The sequence below is a fragment of the Poecile atricapillus genome, chromosome 2 (genome assembly GCF_030490865.1).
Source record: "Poecile atricapillus isolate bPoeAtr1 chromosome 2, bPoeAtr1.hap1, whole genome shotgun sequence".
Lineage (NCBI taxonomy): Eukaryota > Metazoa > Chordata > Aves > Passeriformes > Paridae > Poecile > Poecile atricapillus.
Window position 1 is genome coordinate 78,921,815 of NC_081250.1, and position 16,599 is coordinate 78,938,413.

General features: G+C 34.2%; 1 protein-coding gene across 1 annotated transcript in view; it reads left to right on the forward strand.

The window, feature by feature from the left end:
• DNAH5 (dynein axonemal heavy chain 5) overlaps positions 1–16,599 on the forward strand; it is a 119,374-nt gene that overhangs the window by 89,693 nt on the left and 13,082 nt on the right. The window contains 11 exon segments of the mRNA XM_058831887.1: positions 1,652–1,855; positions 3,227–3,406; positions 4,275–4,412; positions 4,985–5,120; positions 6,568–6,884; positions 8,151–8,306; positions 8,725–8,907; positions 13,443–13,686; positions 14,695–14,809; positions 15,270–15,460; positions 16,368–16,489. Coding sequence (XP_058687870.1) covers positions 1,652–1,855; positions 3,227–3,406; positions 4,275–4,412; positions 4,985–5,120; positions 6,568–6,884; positions 8,151–8,306; positions 8,725–8,907; positions 13,443–13,686; positions 14,695–14,809; positions 15,270–15,460; positions 16,368–16,489 — 1,986 coding nt within the window.

The window sequence follows — 16,599 nt, forward strand, 5'->3', positions numbered from 1 at the left end:
GAAATGTAGGGTGCTAATAAATGAAAACCTGATTTCAAGAAAAAACTACACTGGCATTATTGTAAAATTTCTCAATGGGAAAAAATATTTGGGCTTAATCTTGAAATTCTTGAATTTTCTATAATAAATTGCTTTGCCTATGTCTAAATGGGAAAGGCAAACAATCACAAAAAGAGACCTAGTAGAACATGTCTATGTATTCTAAGCCTCCCTCCCTCCCTCCCTCCCTCCCTCCCTCCCTCCCTCCCTCCCTCCCTCCCTCCCTCCCTCCCTCCCTCCCTCCCTCCCTCCCTCCCTCCCTCCCTCCCTCCCTCCCTCCCTCCCTCCCATCCTCAGAAGGGTGGGTACGCAAGATCTTGGAAGCATTTCTAAATATATAATAAGGTTAGTTTTTTAAAATTTGAGTAAGAATTGTCAAAGTTTAGTAAAACTTTGTTGCAGTTTTCCCTGTAATAAAAATAGTGCATTCAATGCACAGCTAGAGACAAGTAAATAAATAAATAAAATTTAAATGTAACAATTTTGACACAATTTATATGTTAGCAAAAAAAGGCTGAGCTGAATTTCCTTACAGTGACTAAGAAATACTGGTTAAAATTTTCATGCAGATACCTGGAAAAATTCTGGTGAAGTATTTGGTGCACACTGAATCCAATAAGCAGCAAAATATTGAAGGGAAACAAAGGGCTGGCAGAGGGAAGGCTATCTGGATAGCCTGCAGTACTTTGAAATCCCTTTATTGAAGTATAGACACAGGTAATTAAAATCTGTCTTCGTGAATTCCCAGCGAGGTGTGTACTAGGCTAGAAGCAAGGTGTCATAACACTTGCAGTAATCTGTTTTTTCATGTTTGGGCTGTTGTGTACTAGGACTGATGTGAACTAGCAAAGCTTCTGCTCAGACTTGTGTGTGTTGTAGGCTTAGACTTGTGTGTGTTGTAGGAGCCGGTCTGCCCATCAGCAGTGCCCATTGTTCACTGGTTTTGTTGCTCTGTATGTGGTGCAGTAAGCACTACTGCTCAAATCCATTCTCTAAGGAGACATCTTCAGCTGAGTTTTCTGATAAGTCTTTTCTGACTCATGATGTAGAGTTATGAGTTACAGTGACTCGCACTCTAGGCTTACTTAGCCTTAATAGGGCCTAGGTTTTCACATCTTATTATAATTTATTTTTCTTGCAGGCCTTCTCCTATGCCAGGAATATTCCTGGTAAGATGTTTTAGAAGATGCAAACATATATATATACCAGGCCTTCTTACTGGTTTCCTTAATTTACCTTAATTTTCTGGATGTCAATGAAAAGTATTTCCATTCTAGACTCAGTTTCTGAGCAATATGCTCACATTTAAAGAAACAAGTAAAATTTCAAGATATTTCTGCTTTGTTCTTTTTTATCATCAAAACAGTTTATGGTAGTTTTGAGTTTTAAGGTGCTGCTGTGGAGGTCCTGTGCTGAGGTTTCCTAGTACTTGATAGGAGTTACTAGTGAAAATCGGATTGTGGGGTCCTTCTAGCTTTATGCTTTTTAGAGGTAAAAATAATATAAATATTTCTTTTCTCCCATTGATTAATACCGTTGGTGAGCTTATGTTCCATGTTTAATTAACTAAACATTAACAGTAATTGCTTTTCCCTTTGTTTTAAATTCCTAGACAATAAAACCTGCAGATATCGCCACTGTCCGCACACTGGGTCGACCTCCTCACCTCATCATGCGTATCATGGACTGTGTGTTGCTGCTCTTCCAGCGTAAAGTCAACCATGTGAAAATTGATCAGGAAAAATGCTGTACCGTCCCATCATGGCAAGAATCTCTAAAGCTGATGACAACAGGGAACTTCTTACAGAGCCTGCAGGTGCTTGTGCAATCTTTATTATTTTAAAAAATGTAAGAAAATAAAGGACAGTGCTTTCTCTGGTGTTCATAGGAGAACAAATGTGCAAGGGAAATCGCACAATAGATCTGAAATGTTAAGGACCTAAGAATAAATATGTCTGAACGAAATAAGCTTTAACCCTTCTTGCAAAGTCGTGTTATAAATCAATTATAATTTTTCCGAAGTAAGGCAATGGAATTGTTTTAGGTGACAAATGACCCAAAGCTTTGAGCATTTGGTTTGGATAGCCATTACTTACTCGTTTCATTAAAGCTAATAACAAACATATTTTTTTCTGGTATTTAACTTTCCATTAATTTTCAACATTGCAGCTTGTGCGCTGGCTTGAAAAAGCATAGATGTTTATTAGGATGAACACAATCAGAACTTTTTAAAATCTGGGGTTTTTTGGTTCACAGCATCTGTCTAGGGAAATGGAAACTAACTGGTAAACAAATACCGATTCATAACTAAACCTAATAATATTGTGATTTATCTAGTGGGAATAAATGTTACGTTTTCCTGCTACACAAAGTGTTTTCATCCCTGATTTTTGCATTTTGAGTTTACTTAATTTGCCACTGGTCTGGTAGGAGGCTTGACCAGTGTTGTATGGTTGATAGTGGCATGGATGTTATTTATGTAGTATTCACATTGCATCTACTTGTAAAGGTTTTTAATTTTCTAAGGGACTTCAACATTTCATTTTGCTTGTGCTTAATTAAGCCTATTTGTGCTTCATGGAACAGCTATTTTTCAATTTCATCTGGGATAGGGTTTCATTATACTCCGTATATAAATTTGAGGGATAAAACTGAGAGCTTTTCAGGAGGAAAAATGAAAAATGGGCTTTTTCAAGAGAAGAGTAAAAATACATTCTTAAAAAAATTAAATACATTTTATTAATTAGTCAAGGTAATTTAAGGGTAAGATAGCTGGCTTGCCCTTTGAAAGGACTGTCTTGTAGAATGTGTATTTTTGAACAAGAGTTTAGCTCTTCATTTTCTTTTTGAACATTTTCAAAACTCCCTATGTCTTAAGCAAAATAAGATTTCAAGCAGGACCAGTGATATTTTGAAACAATGATTTTCTGAGTGACAGTAATGGTGACTGTGAGATAGCAAAGATCATAAATGAAGGTGAACTTTTTTCCATGTTCTAAGTATATATAACAACGGAATGACTTTGTACAGGTCTCAAGGGTGCATGTGAGAAATAACTCCATATTAGCTGTTAGTAAGTAACGCTTGTGATCTTTGTAGTGTTCCATGTGTTCTGAAATACATGTATATATAATTTACAGTATTTACATATATTTTGTGTCTTATACTTTTAAAAATTTCTATTCAGCATTTTCAGAAAGACACAATTAATGAAGAAGTGGTAGAACTTTTGAGTCCTTATTTTGAAATGGTGGACTACAACATTGAGACGGCTAAGAGAGTATGTGGGAATGTTGCTGGCCTTTGCTCATGGACCAAAGCTATGGTGGTATTTTTTTCCATCAACAAAGAAGTATTACCTTTAAAGGTATGTCTGTAGTTCAGTCAAAGACACTGCTCCTTCTCATCCTTACCTGTTTGCACTTGAGGATTTAATCTGTGGGAGACTTCATCTGCCTTATTTGAATTGGTGCTTCCCTCTCTAGAAATTTATTATCTTGAACACTGTAATTCTGCAATAAAAATATATTTCAAATGTACTTCCACTTGTAAGTTGTCAAAATTATGAAAGAGATGGTGTTGTTTTGTGACTCTGGATCCCTAGTGAATGGGATTAAAGCATCTGTCATCTAGTTAAATACACTACTGCAGTTGCTTTTTTTTTTAAAATTTTGAATTAAGTAGAAAAAAGCCTTGAGATTTAGTTCTTTTTATGTTCCAGATCTCAGTTCATAAGAAGATTGTAGAGAGACTCTGTATCAGTGTTATGCAGAGAAATAAAACAGGCCTAAGTAGTTAGAATGAAAGTCAGGAAGAACACGGTATATTTAACAGAGAATAGCTTGTATTATAATAAGAACGACTGAGAAGGGAGTAAAATTTGTGTTTTGACCTAGCATATTGGTTGGACAAATCAAGTAGACTTCTAGATGCATCATTCTCTTCTGCAAGCTATGTAAGACTAACATTTGTGTCATATGAAGAATGACTGGCATTTCCAGAAGTATTTTTAATGATTTTTTTTCTAATTGATATTAAACCAACTGTTCAAGTGCAGCTATCTGAAGTAAGAATTTAGTTTGTTGAAAAAATAAAATGTTTTGCTGAGTGATGAAATCTCTCCTGAAGAATTTGATTTGGAAATGTAGTACAGGAAAACTTTCTGAAATATATCATAGCAAATGCTTTGAAATTCTCTGTGTATGAATACACTTTTATGTTTTTATGCTCTGTAGGCTAATTTAGCAATTCAGGAGAAACGCCTAACCAATGCTATGCTAGATCTGCAGAAAGCTCAAGAAGAACTGGGAGCCAAGCAAGAAGAATTAGATATTGTGCAAGCAGAGTATGAAAATGCAATGAGAGAAAAACAGGTGAACTGGTCTTCACAGAAAAGTTTCTACCCTTGCTTTAAGGAACACTTAACGCGTTCTTTCAATTTCACTATTATTCCTTGAAAAGGATGGTGATGGACAGCAGATAAGAGATAGTACTGGAATACTGCATCTTTGCTTTCTACCTCTGTCCTTTGCCTCTGATCCTCTTCCCTCTTTCCTTCCACCCCCTCAAAAACGATTTTATTTGTATTCTTTATTCAGTGCCTACTTTTTTAACTTCAAGTTTCATGTATGCTGGATATGTGTACTTGAAATTCTAATTAGAATTCCACAGAACGAATAAGTATCAAGAATTTTAAATACTATTCAACAACTGCACCAAAATAAAATTAAGAACAGAAATATTAAAAATAAATATTGAATCATATTTCTGGGAGATGTTGATAGTTTGTCCTGATATATTTTTCCCATTTCACTTTCCCTCCTCTTCATGGTGATAGAGATGTTTGAGACTATATTTCTAAGCTGTTGTTTATCTATTGGTTGTAGAGATTTTTCTGGTCTATCAGATATGTAAACAACTTCTGTTGGTGCATGGTTTTCTCTAGACTTTGCTGGAAGATGCCGAGCGTTGCCGACATAAAATGCAAACTGCCTCAAGTCTTATAAGTGGTTTAGCAGGTGAAAAAGAGAGGTGGACAGAACAGAGTAAAGAATTTGCCATGCAAACCAGGAGGTTAGTTGGTAAGTTTTTATCCAAACCTTTGAACATGGAAGCAAGGTGAATTGTAATGGGTAGTGAAACTAAAAACATTTGAAACATCAAACTTTTCCTTTGTATCTTAGGTCCCTGTCTCAAAAATGAGGGTAATTGTTCTAATTCCCCTGCTAAAGCCATGTTAGGTGAAAAATAAAGATAAGGCTAAAGTTCACATTAAAAAGAAAAGATAATGGATGCTGTGAATGTGGTGGCACATATCTGGGACACTAAAATTTTAACTTGACTGATGCTTGTAGGTAACAGTCCAAAGAGACTGATATGTTAGCAAGCACCAATAAAACGTGTATAACTGAGAATATATATAGAGGTGAGTAAGACTGACACTCAAGCACTGACATTAATATGTAGAAATCAATATTTTTGACTGCAGTTACTAATGTACATAAAAATTTGCTTCTTAGAAGGTCATTATTATTTTTTGAATTTGTACTTGTAAACTAAAGTACTTTATAATAAATAATTGGTTCATTAGTTAGATCAATAAATAAATGAAATTTATCTCATCATTTACGGTGGGCTGAAGTTTCTTCTCTGCCCTCTATCTTGAAAGGCCACAAAAAGCAGCCTTGTTGTATAGGTCGTATTATAGCAACTAGGTTGTATTTTATTTGCTGGTATAATATATACATGTGTATTAACTTTTTAAAAATGTGGGATACCTTCCCCACAGATTCATTCTATTTCTTTTATAGATAACTTGAAAATGTCCAAAAAGTATTAGGGTCGGTATAAAAGTATGATATCTTCTCCAGTTTAAATCATACATTTTTATTTCAGAAGTACAAAACCCCCTCAAACTATGGTGTCATGAAATTTAGGGGGAAAATTTTGAAACTGAAGATTAAAATTTGTCACACTTAATACCTCCATAATGATGCCTGTGACAGTTTTTATTACCAGTACTCATCATTGTAATTTGTTTACAATAATAATTTAATTGAATTAGTACTTACAAGGGGTTCTACCCCACCCTCTCCCATTCTTCCCCCAATCACTCCTCCCATTGTTTAAGCCCGTTCTTATGAGTGCACAAATAAATAATGGAATTAGAAATTTCTGAGTAAGTTCTCTCTGCCGTGTCCTGCTTGTGCAGGATCTGCTGTTTGGAATAGTGTTACATTTGTCTTGAGTTGACCTTAACAAGCTTCCAGATGCTGATCTCTTGATTCCTACAATTGCATAGTAAGAACAAAGTAAATGTGTCCTCTACTGAAATGTACCATTGTCATGCCATACAATGAGCCTTGGAAAAAGGATTGATTTGTCTTCTTTATGGGTCAAAGTGTATTCTTCAGCTACCAGCCAAAACATGTAGCAACTAGTGAAGGAAACAGCTTGTTCATTAATAGAATTGGCAAAATTGTAACACTTTGGTTTTGTTTTTTTGTTTCCCTCCTTTTTCTCTTTGAGGTGATGTACTCTTGGCTACAGCTTTTCTGTCCTACTCTGGTCCTTTTAACCAAGAATTCCGCAGTCTGCTGTTAAATGACTGGCAAAAGGAAATGAAAAGCCGTAAAATTCCTTTCTGTAACAACTTGAACCTCATAGAAATGTTGACTGATGCTCCAACTATCAGTGAATGGAACCTGCAAGGATTGCCAAATGATGACCTATCCATACAGAATGCAATCATTGTCACTAAAGCATCTCGTTATCCTTTATTAATTGATCCACAAGCACAGGGTAAAATTTGGATTAAAAATAAGGAAGGCAGAAATGACCTTCAGGTAATGGAAATGCTTGCACTAAATCCCTAAAAACTCTTAGCTTACAGAGCATTACAATTCAGTGATTCGCCTAATGCTTAATAAATGCCATTTATATAAAAAGTCTGGTTTGAAAATAACAAATATCTCAGATATATTTTAGTGGATTTGATATTTGGCTAGAGGTGGATGTGTATTCTTTAGCACCAGTCACTCCATTTGTTTAAAGACTTTACTTTAATGAAACTTTGGAAAATAGGCTGGATGGGCAATGTCTGGTAATAAACATGTTTTCAGAATAATCTAAGTGTTAGGAAAAAAGCACCAATTAGTTGATTAATGATTAATACAATTTCATGTGTTTATAAATGAAGATTCACAGCAAGATATTTTTTCATCTTTTAATCAGAAATTATTGTTAATTTCTATTGTCTTAGTGTGGATGTCAGCTGCTATGCACTCTGTTAATATACAGGGAAGATGTAGTGCTACAGTGTACAGTCTGAGAAGGCTGTATCTGAAGATAAACAAATTCAATTCAAACAAGAAAATATGAGGAAGAATGTCCTTAGTGGCTACAATTATGATTACACCAATAAACTAGCTCTTAAAAAAATCCCTGAAAGCCATAAAAGTAGTTTGAGGTGTGATAATAGAGTAGCTCAGATAATATTACTACCAATTTCATGCTGATTGTTATCTAGGTATGGAAACCTTTAATGGTTGCTTAGTTATGATAAAAACGTTTATTAGTTTGTTTATAGCTTTATTAAAGTCTAAGCTGAATGTGCTTTTTGAACATATTGAAAATCCCAGTTATACTGGGGTCCATTTGAAGCAAAAACTGTTTAAGGTACTGTTTCATGTAAACCTCTAATTTTCAAGGGTTAAAAAAACCTCCCAGAATACTTATCTTGAAATTGATTCTGCTCCAGTTTGACTTGGAGATGTTATTCAAGATAAAATTGAAGGTGCTAAAAGGTTCCTGTGAATTTTTTTTTGTGAATTTCTTGAGTAGTTGTACCCACAGGATGTCAAAACTGCAAGTGCTCAGCGCTGCTTTGTTTCTACGTTTGCTGCTGAAAAATGAAACTTTGCATTCCATGAGATCTGACAATAGAGTATGCTGATGTTACTGTTCCTTGCCTTAATACTAATCTACTCACAGGATCATTGTTTTTGGCAGTAAAGAAAGTATTTCATTTAAAGAAAATGAAATAATTTATAAATATAAAACCAACAAAAAGCTTGGTAAATGGGCATAAAATATCGTGTCTGTGTTTTTAGATCACTTCTTTGAATCACAAGTATTTTAGAAACCACTTAGAGGACAGTCTTTCTTTGGGAAGACCTCTTTTAGTAGAAGATGTTGGAGAAGAGCTTGACCCAGCACTTGATAATGTTTTGGAAAGAAACATCATTAAAACAGGTTCAGCCAATAAGGTAAAAATAAAACAAATGAGCAAATGTGGAAATTCCTCTTTCCTTCCCCTCCCCACACCATCTCCTTAGCAAAATAAATATACGACCATAAAAAAATTAAACTAATTTAAACTTGATTAATGGTAATACAAGAAAAAATAAGGTAGGGTTAAGTTCCCAAAGGTTAATATATTTAATGTAAAGAGTTCATTTTTCCTTTGCTTATGATAATTTTTAGAAGTTGAAATAAGTCTGGAATAGGCCATTTAAAGTGGTCCTTGACTGTTCTCAACAAATTTCTTGCATCAGGTGTATGATTTAAAACTGGATTTTTGCCTTTAATCAGAAAAATGTAACCTTTTTTTCCTATATGCAGTATCTGAAAAAGTATGTATTGGCTCCTGATATTTAAAATATTCTTTTTAATATTTTTCTTAAGGTGAAAGTTGGTGATAAGGAAGTAGATGTCATGAATGGCTTCAGACTTTACATTACTACAAAACTGTCAAATCCGTGTTACTCTCCTGAAATTAGTGCTCAAACCTCCATCATTGATTTTACAGTAACCTTGAAAGGGCTTGAAAATCAACTCTTAGGCAGAGTCATTCTCACAGAGAAACAGGTAAAAGAATTAAATGTATCTATTTTTCCTGGCTGTACATGTAGAATGCTTAATTTTATTACTCTCTATTCCCATATTGCAAGGTAACTTTCTCTCTGTATTGTGATTATTCTTAATATAACCTATTTGTAATGGTTTAAAAAGTGGCACAGAACCAATTGACTCATTCATGTGGAAGTTTCTCTGTCTCTTTATTATTGCAACTGTACTGTATTAACCTTATTTTTCTGCCTCATGAGAATGAAAATCAAAAGAGCCTGCAATCAAAACTGATCTTGTGTCTACACTCTGGAGCTCATGGCAACATAACCTAGTGCAAAGAATTCAGACTTAGTTACTTCCTTGCTCCAAGGGAAAATGGGCTACCTACTTATTTTGTCATTGCAGATATATTAGTTGAGGAAGTCCAGGTTCAGGATACGAGTCCCAGTCCACATGCCACCTGCAGTTCTGGAGGGAGGTTGATTGGTATCTTTTTAAGTATGGAACAGCTAATCCCTGTAACTATAAGGTCAGGCAATGTGATGTCATAAGAAACACTGTGCAGCTATGACTGTGTATTTACTACTGTATTTACTAAGATTTTGGTAATAGTTCAGTTTACCTTCACTAGAGAGGAATAACAGGAATATCTTTCCTTCCTTATTGTGGCATCTGCTGAGGTTCTCCTGTCCTTCCAACATTTCCCTCTGCCCCTCCAATATAAGATTTTTCTTGTTAATAGCCTCAGTCATTTTATTCACATCAAGTAGTTTCATTTCATTCCCAAACAGTGAATGGATCTCGTGAGAGAAATCACACTCAATCTGTTAAGGTCTGTTTTTTGTCAGACAGCTTCATTGCACCATCAGCTTCTCTTCAACCACTGACAGCTTGTCAACTATGTAATGAAATTATCACTGTCTGTCTAAAACACGCTGTGATGTGTATATTCACAAAGCCTTATGCCAAACTTCATTTCTTGGGCCTTGAAATACCGTACATTCCTCCAGGAGACAGTTTATCAAATTCCTACTGTCACTGCTGTTGCTGTGTGCTTTCTTGGAGGACACAGGAAAGGGAGGAGCTTGACTTTTCTCAGAGTAGCCAAGAAATAGATGGAGGAGTAAGAGATTCAAGTTGGAACATGGGGAATTCTGATTAGATATTAGGGGAAAAATAATTACACCGAGTGTGGTTAAATGCAGGAGCAGCTTAACCAAGGATTTTGTGGAATTTTTGTTCTTGGAAGGGTTCAAGATTCATGTGGACATTGCCCTGAGCAAATGAGCTGTTCAGATCTGAGCAGGGGTCGAACTAGTTAATTTCTGTAGGTGCCTTCCAAAGTAAAATTATTCTACTATTCAATGGCCTCTCTCACTAAATGGGAATGTCTAAAAAGTGGACATACGGTGCTCTCTCTACCAGCTTCTCAGTGTTATACTCACTACTGTTTTGTTTGAAACCACCTGGGGATATTTTCTCTAGAAAAATGATGAATGGACCACTTAACAGGCAGGGGAACTTCTACAGAATATATTCACCATGTTGCAGTTTTCTTGGCCTCTTTATATACACCTTGTGGTTCAAGGTTTCCTGAGGAGTCATTTTGAACACATCACACCATCCAAATACTTTTCTATGATGGATAATGATGCATTTTTGGGAATATGGAGTTTCCCTCTTAAGTGTCTGGATTCTTACTACCTTTTGTAGCCTTTGGTGGAAGAGTGGTGGAATAATTTTATTGTGAGGTAGTTACTCAAATGATTTGGGCGTTATGGCTGCTTTGTGATATCCATTGTTACAATGTGTGTATGGAACTTCTGTCCCAGAAAGATATTATTTATTTGAAATCAGAGTGCTTCAAGATTTTTATGCACATTCCTATCCTTCCCATTCTGCCATCTCTTACATGGTTCTGGCTTAGAATAAATGAGGTTTAGACCTCATCAAGGAAAAGGAATGTTTACAGCATGTCATTTAAAGTTTCTACAGAGTCTGACTCTCTGTGTCTGTTACGACCATTTGAAGAATCTTTGTCACATACATCTCACAGAATTAATTGTTTACTGATAGGAACACTGGTATTGTGATTTCTTATTTTACACCAGAATGTTAAACCAATTGCAAGATACAGGTGAAGCATAAAGTCAATGGGCAGCTGGTATATCTATATAAATTTGATTCTACTATATTTCTTGGATTTGAAAGATTTGATATATGTCTGAAGGTAGTATAACTTATGATATTTTAATGATATTATTTTGATACATTGGCTGTTATGTAATTTGAAAAAAAGCTTGCTTATTTAGTGTCATAGATAAGTTAGATTAGTAATAGAGTTATAATATGCAATAACTCTGTGGCTTTTTGAATTTTCACATTCATATATCAAGATTTTTGCTGGAAAAAGGCTCAAGTTTTGTAAGGAACAGTTGATAAAAATTCTTGTACTTGTGAATAATTTTGTGACAGGATGATATAAGCTTTGTAGCAGCTTTCATATTTTATGAACACTAACAAGAAATAGCATTCTTTGGTACAGTCGGTAAAATGTCATCTGCTTGTGAAAGGAATTCCATAAAACTGGATTTGAAATAGCCTCTTTGGTGCAAGTTCCTTGAATTTATGTACATGGTAACTTGGCTTATTTTTTCTGCATCCTTGGTGTTATGACAGGAAATCTTTGAAGATATGAAGAAAGCTTTCAACTATTTACATTTTCTGATCTGCAAAAAGCATCTTAAGAGCTTAATAAGGGAATTTTTTTTTCACTAAGGTTTTCATCTAGGGTTACTTCACTTTAGCTTGGTAACTGTTTCCAACTTGTTTCTCAGGCTCTTGTGAGGAGAATAGCTTTCTGTTTTGATGAGGCATTGAATTCTAAAGTATGTTTAACTTTTTAAACTGAACTCAGTAAAGCATAAAGTTTAATTTGTCTCAGTAGGTTAATTATTATATTTAATTTGATGATAACTTTCTTTTAATACTATTCTTTAAAAAAGTTTCTACTTCATCAGACTTGCATGAAAAAATGCTTCATGAGCTGTTACCTGTTTTTCTTCAGTTGCATGGAACAGCAGTTGATTGAAATGCAGATAACTGTTTTCTTGTCTATTTTCATCAGTTTTTGTCAGAATCTTTTAAATAAATAAGAACATCTTCTGTTAGGTTTTATTTGCATCATTCTAAAATGATTGCCCAACTAAATATTTTTTACCTGATGATGATAATGTTTCAATATACCAAGAAAAACTCTAAATCAGATAATAATAAGATGATTTTTCTTAATTTCCTTTTTACGGTAATAGAATGTGGAAAAATAAAAAAAAATAAAATGTTGTAATAGTGTTTCATATCTGTATAAATGAAGACTACTCAAATGGGAGAGTAAAACACCTCTTCTTACACCTTGCTAAGGGCTCAGGTCCGTTATGTCTCTAGTGCTATATGAGAAGTCATGTATTTCTTAGTGCTGTCCCTGTTTCTTTGGAATATTAGCAGCTGCTAAGCAACATGGAAATGGACTTGGCAATGACGAAGTGAACACAGAACTTCCAGGTTTGGAGAGACATTGTTAAAATTGCTCACCAGACCTTTATAAACTTTGTGAAGTATTTAACTAGACAGCAAATATTTCTAACAACTGGCTCACTTACTCTGCATTCATAAGATTCATATTAAACTTATCTTATGAAAAACTCTTAACCCACCCTCTCTCTTTTCTTTCCTTTTATTTCACTGTGTTGAAACATTTTTTAATATCTCAGTACAGGATTTTTATCTCTGACAGACTAATTTGTATTAATTTTTTAAAGGTTAATTTTAAGAATGAACTGAAAGGACTTTTATTGCTGAAAAATATTTTTCTAGAGATTTCAAATAGCTGTTTTTTAATGTAAAACTCCTAATTAATAGTTATCCATCTTCTATATTTGGGCACTGGAAAAGAAACTAAGCACATAAACCACCCAGATTATTGTACTTCTAAATGTATAAAATAAATACTTCTAGTAAAGTAACTCGAGTCCTACACATTTTCTTAATCAATGCAGCATTTTAGTAAGAGGCTGAAATTATCCCTGCTTGGTGGAGGAGTATTGGCACTTCTTGAAATATCTGACGCTTGATTCAATGACTAAGGATGGCCATTGAGACTAAATTTTCAATATGGTGATTGTAAAGCAAGGCATGAACGAGGATAAGATTACATGGAGGGGAATAAAATCTTATGTCTGGAATAGTGTTTGCATTCATCTTTTCTGAAACAGAAAGAGAAGACAAACAATTGCAAACTTATTATTCTTTTAGGGCATGATACATGCATCTTCCATAATATTTGTAGAAATGATTTGTTAATGTCTACTTATGTAGCAGGTTAAGATCCTGGCAATCAATCTTTGTGTCAAAAATACCACTGGAATTTCCCCAGATTAATGCAGCTAGTCTTGACCAACACTGTTTTAGTAGGATCACTATTTTTTAAGCAAAATGTTTTATTTTTATTTTTGATTGCTCTTCTGTTTCCCAAATATTACCATGTAATCCAATAGGAATTAGAGAAAGAAAGAACGGATCTTATTGAAGATGTGACTATGAACAAAAGGAGGATTAAAGACCTAGAAGATAACCTTTTATTTCGACTTACAAGCACTAAGGGTTCTCTGGCAGATGATGAGACTCTACTAATTGTATTGAGTAACACTAAGAAGACTGCTGAGGAAGTAACACAGAAACTACAAACTTCTGCTGAAACTGAAGTGCAGATCAATACAGCCCGTGAAGAGTACAGACCTGGTGAGTGAAGGTAGTGATGGAAGACTAACATAGCTACATCATGTATTTAAAACATCAATACTTAAAGTAGGAGAAACTGTAGGATGCGATCAGGAAGACCAAAGCTGGTAGGAGAGATCTGTGTTTTTCTGTAAATAAAATGTATCTAGGAAACGTCATATTGAGTTATAATGGAGAAAATAGTCGATGTTATGCCTCGTGGAATTTATAAAATTGAATGAATTGTTCTATTTGTAGACTTCCCATTGCTCTATAAACAAGTGCATCAGTCATTAGGGTATTTAGGTAAGTATATGTTTGAGTTCAACATGTTGACATTCTTTTACAGAGCTTATATAGCATTAAGTGCTCTTTATATCAGTTCTGATGAATGCCTCATCATTTATCCTTAGGTTATTATAGTCAGCACATTTCATGAGTCTTTTGACTTTTAACTGACAGGTAATAATGTGAAAAAAATCAGGTGGAAAAATATCTTTCTGTAATTGCCTGCGTTCTAGGCAATGTGTAAGGTGGTACAGTTAGTGTATGAGAAACATTACAGATATTGTAAAACCTTTGCATTTAAAACTGAATGACTGCTAAAAAGAAGTTAAATCAGTGCTGGGGAGTTAAATCAATATAGTTAATTTGACTTTTATATGACTCTTGTAAAAGTCTGTAAAAAGAAATTTATTTGGATACTTAAACAGCAAACAGCCATAATTTTTATATGTTCTGCTGATGATCTCAATATTGCAATGTACTGTCAGGCTGCTCTCCAGACATGTTCATATTTGAAAACTGGACTTTACATACTTTGCATTAATTACAGAATTTATTTTTTCCCCTGATGTATAAACTAGGGTTAAATGAATAATTTTTATTATTTTTCTGGCAGTAATGAGTAGAAAAACTCAAGGTTCTTCAGTTATCATTGGTGTTAAAATCACTGCACCTGTTTTGGAGAGTTAAAGTTTTCAGCTCTGCATTTCTACTTTGAACAAATTTTTCTTTCCCATTCTTCAGTTGCAACTCGAGGTAGCATCTTGTACTTCCTTCTCACTGAGATGAGCATGGTCAATGTCATGTATCAGACATCGCTTTGGCAGTTTTTGGGGCTTTTTGACCGCTCCCTAGCCAGGTAATTTAGCTAACAATGAGTATAATTTGTATTTACCCAGTCCTGGAGGTGCTTGTAGTACAGTAAAGATTTATTGCAAACTAATATCAGAAAGAAGACTGCTTCTTCTTGCCATCTTGACCAGGAATTGTCAGCTTAATACCCATAAAACTTTGTCAGTTAGCAAGGCAAAGAACCTTCTAATGTACTTAGAGTCTTTCAAAATTTGCTATTAGATAATAAAAAAATATTATACTACGTTGATTTTCCGCTGGGAAAAAAGGCTTGATTAGAAAGGATTTTTTTTGTTGTTGCTTCAATCTGAAAGTTGTTGCCCGTTTGCTGTCTGATATTCTCCTCTAAATCTATTATTTTTCATATTTTGAAAATACTGAACTATGGCTTTTTCTCTTTTGCATAGTATTCCTTTTTATAAAGTCTAAGCAAATCACCTTTCAACTGCAGACCTTTCTTCTAACAGGTCTACCAAGAGCCCTATAACCAGCAAGAGAGTTACCAATATTATTGAACATATGACATACGAAATATTCAAATATACTGCCCGAGGGCTCTATGAGGAGCACAAATTTCTTTTCACATTACTGCTTACTTTGAAGATTGATATACAAAGAAACAGAGTGAAGCATGAAGAATTTCTGACACTTATTAAAGGTTGGAACTATGAATAAATTTTAATGAGAACACATTAGTATTATAGAAAATTTATGTATTTGTATCTCCTAGCCAGCATGCTCCTTCCTTTTGCACATGAAAGCCCAGTCAGTTGTAACAATACATGTTTATCATTCTGATCTGGTGACAGACAACATTGTCTGGTAGTTCTAATTTATAGCAGCACACTGAATATTGATGAATATATCTTTGTAATCGTGAGAATTTAAAAGGAATATTGTTAAGTATCCTTTATGTCTGCTGATCAAATACCATCAGGTATATGTTTAGATAATAGAAAGATTATCTTAGTAGAAATAATAGAAAGGTTCTATTATTTAGATAATAGAAAAATTATTATTGTACTAAATCTATTATAGAAGCTGTAGCAAATAGGAGCAGAAAATGATGCTAACAGTTTAAAAGAACATCGGAGTCTAAGCTGCATGTGACAAGTTCAAGGCTTTGGTCTTGAGTGCATACAAGGACTGAGTTCACTTGAATGTTTGGATCCATTTTGTATTACCTTTTCAAGGGACTTAATTTTCCAGGCAACATTTATTTATGGATTGTATATGTGATTTTTTCCATGTTGAATTTTCAGTATATCTTTTCGCAAAAAGCATTTAATTCCAGGTACATTGCACAAAAAACCAATAAAGTCTCAAAATATAAATTGAGTAAGACTTCTGTTTGAGGTACAAAATATATAAAAAGAAAATAATATTATAAACTAACCGAATTGCAAGCTCAGCTTAATCAAATATGGCATAGTTTTGTAAGGTAGAAAACTCCTGTAACATCATGATTTAAAAAATGGATTATTGTATTTGATTTTTCCCTTTTATTTGGTTTATTTTTCTTTGTCTCTCCAATAGTACTAATGACTCATTTCAATTTCTTGTAGGTGGTGCTTCCTTAGACCTTAAAGCTTGTCCTCCTAAGCCAGCTAAATGGATTCTGGATATGACTTGGTTGAACTTGGTGGAGCTCAGTAAGCTTAAACAGTTTTCAGATATTCTTGATCAAGTACGTAACAGCTTTTTAAAGTTGATCTCTTGTTTAACAAGTAATTGTCTGGTAGCCATCAAGCAAAATGGTGGAAACTGGTTTATTTTGTAGAAGTGAAACAAAACTGA